Here is an 8,780-nt window from a genome sequence, read left to right on the forward strand (position 1 = left end):
AAGGCTAACTTGAACTTTGACAATTCTGTTTTCCTTGTCCCGAACCTGAAAAATATCTACCTCCAGCACCTCCCCAAATGCGCTTCCAATTTCCAGCCTAGCTCTTTCGTTTTGTAGTGGATCCATATTGGCACATGGGTAAAGTTAGCCTCTTCTATAAGTTCGTCCTCCCTCCCTCTCTTTAAATTAAGAATATAATTCTTGAATAACCAAGGAACGCCTTTCTCAATTCTGATCACATCTTTTTCATCCTCAAAGAAGAATTGGAAAATATTCCCGCCATAATCAACAACTTTGGATCCATCCGGCTGTCTCCAAATCGCTTGCAGTGCAGCCTCCATTGTTCCTCCCGTGAATGATCTATCCACAAAAAGTCGTCCTATCAAAACTCTTGGAGCACCTCTCTACTCCAATCTGAATATCCTCCACATCATCAAACTCGTTATTTTACCCTTTTATTTTCCTTTTTTATCTTTGTGTTTATATATTAGATAGATTAGTATTTATATTTGAATTTAAATTTCTGATTTTTTATTTGCTTAACACCTATAAATAAGTTGTAGCTACTTTTATTATATGATATACATAGCAGATATAGACATAAAAAATACATTGGAGGTTTTTGTTATGTATATCTTGGATCTCTTTTCTTATTATCATTGTATTGTAAGATTTTAAAGATGTGACAGTTTTATTCTATTTAGCATTACATATAATGAAAAAAGTACTGTATATATACTAACTATAAGGAGCATGTCCTTTGGTAGGTATGAAAGTAACATTATTGACAAAATTGTTGAAGAGGTGTTACGAAACCTTCCTCCACAACCTCTCCTTTTCCAAAACCATGTTGAATTTGATTCTCAATTAGAAGATGTGAAATCACTTTTAGACGTTGAATCTAGTGATACTCTTTGCATGTTGGGAATTATTTATGGAGATGGTGAAACAATGAGTAAAACAAGATTTATTGTGGAGCTATATAACAAAATCATGCATCAATTTGAAGCTGCTAGTTTTCTTGCCAATGTCGGTGAAAAATCAAAGGAAAGTGTTAGTGGTTTAGAAGATCTCCAAAAAACAATTTTAATTGAGATGGATGAGGAAGCAACAATCATGATAGGTAGCACATTTAAAGGATCCGCTGAAATTAAACAAAAGTTGGGCCATAAAAGAGTTCTTCTAGTTCTAGATGATGTTGATAATGTGCAGCAACTACATGCATTGGTAGGAGGAGGTGACTGGTTTGGTCTTGGGAGTAGGATAATTGTCACAACAAGAGATGAAAAATTGGTCAATAAGCACGAGTTGAATGGTGTTGAGATTAAGAAATACCGCATTGGTACAGGTGAATTCGAAAGCATGGAACTAGCTAAACCAAATCATAGACAAAGGGACACAGAGGAAGGGGATGTAATAATAGGCTTTCAGAATAACGTGAGCACTATAATTAATCAGCTTAAGGAAAATTATCTACCTACTAATGTTGTTTCCATAATTGGTATGGGTGGTTTGGGTAAGACGACCATTGCTAGAAAGATTTATAACGGCTCTGAGGTCAAGAAGTTGTTCTCTTGCCGCGCGTGGAGCACTGTTTCTAAAAGCTATGTAGCAAGGGAAGTTTTGTTGAGCCTTCTACGTTGTCTGAAGAAAGTGAAGAAACCCATGTTTGAATTTAAAAACTCAAGTGAGGAGGAAATAAGGGATGAATTGAGAGAATACTTAAAGAAGCAAAAGTATTTGGTAGTTCTTGATGACCTTTGGGATCCTCTTGTGTGGGATGACATAAAACGTGCCCTTCCAAGTGGCAAGACTGGTAGCAGAATACTTATAACTAGTCGTAATAATGAGGTGGCAAACTACACAAGCCCAGTGCCTCCCCATTACCTTCCATTTCTAAATAACGAAGAAAGTTGGGAACTGTTCTGTAAGAAAGTGTTTTGGGGTGGAGAATGCCCTTCCGATCTAGAGTCTATTGGTAAGTCAATGGTTGAAAATTGTGGAGGTTTACCAATTGCTATAATCACTTTAGCAGGACTTGTTTCTAAGAAGAAAAGGTCACAAAGAGAGTGGTTGCGAATCAAAGGACATGTGAATTGGCATCTTGCTCAAGATAATTCCAAAGTCAAGGATGCATTGAAGCTCAGCTTCGATGATTTGCCTGCAAGATTGAAGCCATGTTTTCTGTATTTTGGGCTCTTTCCTGAGGATTATACGATCTCCGCAAGGAAATTGGTCCAATTATGGATGGCCGAAGGATTCGTTCGACAAGAAGAATGTGGAATACCATATGCGCCGCAACCAGAAGACATCGGCGATGAATACTTAGATGAGCTGGTGGATCGTTGCTTGGTACAAGTGACAAAGAGAAGGAGTGACGGTGGTGTCAAATATTGTCAAATCCATGATCTATTACATGACTTTTGCATATCAACTAGCAAAGTTGACAAGTTTCTAGAGATTTGTACAGAGTCCAACATTCATTCCTTGAGAAATCCTCGAAGGTTGTCTCTACTCGGTAAAGCACAATCTACTTATAATATTTCTTCTATGCAATGCGATGAATCATGCACATCCTTGTTTATCTTTGCTACAAATGAGCACATAGATGATAATCTAAAGAACTTCCAATCAATTCATGTGCTACATTTAGCAAAAGGAGTATTCACAAAATCAACACCGAGTGATTTGAAGGTAATGATCAACCTAAAATACTTGAGAATAGAACGAAGTACTTCTTGTTATTATGAAGCTATAGACATTCCAGATTGTATATGGAGCCTTTGTAATTTAGAAACACTAGATCTAAGGGATTTGGACACACACACAACCTCTAATCGAATTTGGAATCTCAAGAGGCTGAGACATGTTTACATGTTATTGACCGTTGAGCTACCATCAAACGGCGCCAAAACATCATCGTTGAATCTCCAAACTCTTTGTGAAGTGGTTCTTGATCAGCAATTAACATTAGCACTAAAAAATGGTTGGCTACCTAAATTGAAGAAGTTAGGTTTGCGGTTGAATCAGGAGTATACACCACATGAATATTTTTTGAGCCTGCTCTGCCTAAGCAACCTCTCTACGCTGCATGTAGAATGTATTGATTCAAACTATTTACATGCGGCTGCTTTTCCATCAAATCTTACCAAGGTTACCCTAAAATTATTTGTTGATGAGAACCACAACATTATAAATGCTCTAGCACATCTTGCTAACCTCCAAGTTTTGAAATTAATAGATGGTATCTTGCCAGATTCTCTTAATTGTGGCACCACACAGTTTCCACAGCTTCAAATGTTTCTTATGAATGAGGTATATATCAAGAGGTGGAGATTAGAGAAAGGTGCAATGCCTCAGCTTCGACGATTAGTCATCCATAATTGCATCTTCCTTAAACAAGTGCACGTTGTTGATCCATCTCATGAATTGAAAACCACCCTCCAAATGGGGCTTATGGCAGATTGCAAATTTGTGATTCATAATTCAAAATAACCATTATATTCATTCCTTTTTCTTTTTTTTTTTTTTTTTCCTTTGTTTTAGCATTACCCTAACATTGAGACTAGCAGATTTCGCACCTGCATTTATATTTGCATGGCCTTTTTTATATTTTCATTATTATTTTCAATATACTAAAATCTGGTAAGTTTATTGGTCTGTACAGATAATATAACCAACATGAAGTTACGAGTACAGACGTTTTTGTAATAAAATCCAATTAAATTAATATAAATTTAATAAAAAAAAACACGCATGCATCACGCTTCTCTTTTTCCACGCTTATTCAGCACAAGAATTTTTGTTAGAGAGTACAGGAACTTATTGGTATAGTGTAGAAAATTTTGCATATGGTACAAACTTTTTGATATAGCAAAAATTTTTGTATATAGCAGATAAATTTTTGCTGCAAATATATTTTGTTGGTTGAGTGAAACAATGTTTTAAACATATGGTTCTTCAAAAATTTCTATGCTATTCATAATAATTTCTATGTCATGCTTGCACCAAAATTATGTGTTTGTGTATATTGTTAGTTGGGTGTCAATGTCTTAAACATGTAGTTTTTTAAAAATTTCTGTAATGTGCATGCACCAAAATTTATATGTTATGCATATTTTGTTAGTTGGATGTCAATGTTTTAAACATATAGTCTTTCAAATAATTTTATACTGTGCATTAAAAATTATGTACTGTGTACCAAAATTTATGTGTTGTGATTCAAAATTTATGTACTCTAATTTTTTGAACATATATAGAAGAAGAAGAATAAGATAAAGATGACGACAACAATGACGATAATAATAAAAAAATGAGAGAAAAAAGAAAGAAGATGAGAAGAAAAACGTTGCCGGCAATGACGATAACATTATTAAAAACACGCCTGTACAATAAGCGAATTTAATTAGACTTGATTCAAAAAAGTATAATCACAGAATTTTATTGAAAATATATTCGCATTTCAATCAAACATAAATAATAGATGGAGTAACAAAAAGAACAAACTAACTGTATTTTGATTATTCAATCATTTATTAAATTTGTATCAAAATAACAAAAGTTAAATTAGTTGAAATAGCAAATTGCTTATAATTAACTTAAAATAGTTAAAAAAATATATGNNGGTTGTTATATGAAACATAGTCCTTTTTTATATGACCATAGTTATAAGAATGAAACTAGTAATTAACCCAATTAGAGTATTGGTTATCGATTTATTCGATTATGGATAAAGTATTATGTTTAGGTTGAATCATAATTTAGTCCATAATATTATAAACATCCTATTTTAATACCAAAAATTTTTAAATGTTTTATTTTAATTCTAAAAAAATTTTAAGCAGACTCAATATTATCTCACCATTAAATTTGACACAAATAATTTGCATATTGAAAAGTCAATAGCATTCGATTTCAATGTGTAAGTGAAATCAATCGACCAACAATTACTAATATAAAAGTTTTTCATTTGATTTTGGAGTGTTGATAATTGATTGCTAGAATTTGAAATTTTGTACAGTTTCTGGATAAACTGAAGGCATTGGCAAAACCACTGGGTAGATGGCACAAGCAGCACTTTGAGAATAATATACATGAGAAAATACAAAAGTTTGAGGACGAGATCAAGAAAGTAGATGATATGGTTAGTAACGGAGTATATGATGGCACAATAGAAGCAAGAAGAAAGGCGTTGGTAAGATGTTGTGAGGTATGGTATGAGAGACAAGATATCCACTGGAAGCAAATGTCTAGATCTCGACATGCCAAGGAGATGGACAGGAATACCAGATACTTCCACAATATTGCGTCAGCAAGAAGAAGGAATAACTAGATTGAGTCCTTAGTGATTAATGAAAGGTTGGTAAGGAATCATGCAAGAATTAAGGTTGCCACCAGAGATTTCTACAGGAACCTATACCACCAAGACGAGTCGCCAAATATTAGCTTTCGAGATGGTTTAGTTAATCGTTTGGAGATAGAGGAAGCTCAAGTACTAGAGGTGTTACCAACGGAGGAGGAAGTAAAGGAGGCAATGTGGGACTGCGAATCATCTAAGGCCTCGGGTAGTGATGGATATAACATGAATTTTATAAAAAGATGTTGGGAGGAGATTGGAGTGGAATTTACTAAAGTTGTGATGAGCTTCTTTGAGACGGCGAGACTACCAGCAGATTCCAATGTTACTTGGGTAGCGCTGGCTCCGAAGTTTGTGGGCGCAAATGAGATAAATGATCTTAGACCGATCAGTATGGTTGGATGTGTTTATAAGGTCATATCAAAGGTGTTGACAAGAAGAATGAGGAGCGTAATGCCAGGGCTAGTTGGAGAATCACAGAGTGCATTTGTCAAGGGAAGGAGGATACATGATGGAGAGTTAATAGCATGTGAAGTTGTATAATGGCTAAAACTAAAGAAGAAGGCATCAGCAATCATCAAATTGGACTTCCAAAAAATTTATGATAGAGTCAAATAGAATTTTATTGATATTGTGCTGGAAAAGATGGGGTTCAGAAGAAGATGGAGGGTATGGATTGCAAAATGCATGAGATCACCTTCTATATCCATAATGATTAATGGAGCACCATCGAAACCGTTCAAGATGGAAAGAGAGTTTCGGCAAGGTGACCCGTTATCACCATTTCTATTCATCCTAGTTGTAGATGTGTTGAATAGGATGATCGGGGAGGCAGTAAGAAATAGAAGAATATCTCCTCTCTTAGTTGGTAGGGATAATATAGAGTTATCACACCTCCAATTTGCTGATGACACTATATTGTTCTGTCCACCAGAGGAGGAGACAGTGAGAAACTACAAGAGACTGCTGAGATGCTTTGAAGTCATGTCTGGGTTGAGCATTAACTTCGATAGGTCTAGCTTGATATCGGTAAATTGCAGTCAAGAGTGGGTTGGTCAGATGTGCCGATTATTAGGATGCCAAGCGGCGAATCTACCGGTAAAGTATTTGGGAATTAATCTGGGAGCAAACCCGAAGCTAATAAAAACATGGAAGCCAGTAATTGATAAGGTAGAGGAGAAATTAAGTCTATGGAAAGCAAAGGTACTTAGTAAAATAGGAAACTTGGTGCTTATCAAATCCATGATTAATAGTCCGCCTACTTACTATTTGAGTTTGTATAAAATGCCAGTTACGGTGGCCCAAAAAAATAATTTCATTGCAAATGAGGTTTTTTTGGGAGAAGGACGATGGACGACCTGGACTGCCTCTTGTAAAATGAGGAATGATACAGGCACCGAAAAAATTAGGAGGACTAGATGTGGGAGATGAGATGATTCGTAATGCCGCACTATTGCTTAAGTGGTGGTGGAGATTCTCTAAGGAAGAGTGCCCTCTATGGAAGAAGGTAGTGTGCTCCTGCAATAATCTGAACCCTGGGCAGTTACTGTCTACTCAAGATATACCAGCAAAAGGGAGTATGTGGAGAGATATATGTCACTTGCAAATAAAAGAGCAACATATCAGACAAAGATGATTGACGGGTTGGCTATGGAAGTAGGAGATGGTAGATCAACCAGATTTTGGAAAGATACATAGATACAGTCGAAGAAGCTGAAAGATTCTTTTCCGAGACTCTACTTGATTTCAGATAATAAAAGATCCGTGATTGGGGACTGTGGGTTTTGGGATGGGATAGAGCGGGTATGGAACTTCCAATGGAGGAGGAAACTTCGCCAATGGGAGACCGACAGTTTGAACCAAATGTTTGATATCTTACAAGCTGTGAGATTGATAGCAGGCGCACAAGATAGAGTGGTATGGAAATTTGATAAGGAAGGCATTTATACTACTAACTCATTTGTGCAGGCTTTGCAGGTACAGACTCTGACAGATGATATCCTTAGCTATAAAGTTCACAAATAAAATCTGGAAAGGACTTGTTCTTCCTCGGGTAGAGTTGTTTACTTGGTTTGTGCTTGTAGACCGAGTTAATACTAAGGATCGCCTGAGCAGATTGGGCATTATTGAACGAAGTTATAATATCTATGTTATGTGTAGAAAAGAAATTGAATATGTACAGCATTTGTTTATTACTTGCGAGTATGCTTGGCAAGTGTGGTGCGCATGGATTAGTCATGTGGGTCGTATTTGAAGCATCACAGGTTCGATAAAAGAACACTTTGAGAGTTGGAGGACAATGCCTTTGAGAACAGATGTGCGAAAAACATGGTTAGTGGGATTCTTCTCAGTTATATGGAATATCTGGTTGTGTAGACATGAGCTTATTTTCCAGAACAAATCACCAGAGGTGGTAGATTGTGTTGCTAGGTTGTTTTGATGTTCTAGAGAGTGGTGTAAAAGTTAATTCATGTTGTTGATGGCTATGCCGGAGATGACATAGGAGTTGCTAAATTTCATGTTTATGTCTCTTTCTACGCTCCACTGCGTGTGTTGAGCTTTTTTCTTTCAAAAAAAAAAGTAGAACAAGTGTTACAAGAAGGTTTAGGTTATGTTTCTCTAACATATAGAAGAATATATGATTTAACTAGTAACATTATTAACATCTACATCACTCGCTCCATTAACTATTCATGTCAAATTTAACAGTAGGACAACATTCAACATGTTTTAAATTTTCTGGGACAAAAATAAAATATTTAAAATATTAAAGACGAAATTAAGATTTAATCTAAATGTGAAAACCAAAATAATATTTTATTCTTAAATAAATTACATAAACTTCTATTATAGGCTAAAAAAATTGACTTTTTTTTGTGTTTTACTATTTTAAATAGATTAATCACTAAAAATCAGACTAATTTGACTAATTAATCGATTCTTTGACTTATTTTTTCGATTCTTTGACTTGTTCATTGCCAATCGACTTTTTATCTAAACCAAATCGATTTGGTATTCAATTCTCAGTTAACCCATTTGAATTGATCGACTTAGTCCGATTCTTAATATCATATGCAAATTATTAAGTATATTTAAAAATGGACATATTTTCAAATAGTATTTACTGGTATATCATACATGTATTAAAATAAGTAAAGAACACACAGAAAAATTTTTTAAGAAGAGTTTAATTATGCAAGATTTATATGTAAATGGACCTTAGATTTAACTATAGTGAAATTGAGTTGAATTTTTTTTAATTCGTAATTAAGTGAAATAATTACACGAGTGAAAAAATTAAAAAAAAAATTGGAGAATTATGTATTTAAAATGTATATTATCTTTGATTTTTAGAACAAAAAACACACTTCAACTCCCTTATAATATTTTTTAGTGGTACAAGGGAGTTGAAAACTTGTGTCAT

The 8,780-nt window shown here is 34.8% G+C and overlaps 1 protein-coding gene across 1 annotated transcript in view; it reads left to right on the forward strand.

Moving 5' to 3' along the window:
• The window catches only part of LOC107625624 (putative disease resistance RPP13-like protein 3), a 4,431-nt gene extending 924 nt beyond the window's left edge, over positions 1–3,507 (forward strand). Inside the window, exon 2 of the mRNA XM_016328307.2 lies at positions 768–3,507. Within this exon, the coding sequence (XP_016183793.1) occupies positions 768–3,495 (2,728 nt within the window). The 3' untranslated portion in view covers positions 3,496–3,507. The remainder of the gene's footprint in view (positions 1–767) is intronic.

The sequence above is a fragment of the Arachis ipaensis genome, chromosome B02 (genome assembly GCF_000816755.2).
Source record: "Arachis ipaensis cultivar K30076 chromosome B02, Araip1.1, whole genome shotgun sequence".
Classification (NCBI taxonomy): domain Eukaryota; kingdom Viridiplantae; phylum Streptophyta; class Magnoliopsida; order Fabales; family Fabaceae; genus Arachis; species Arachis ipaensis.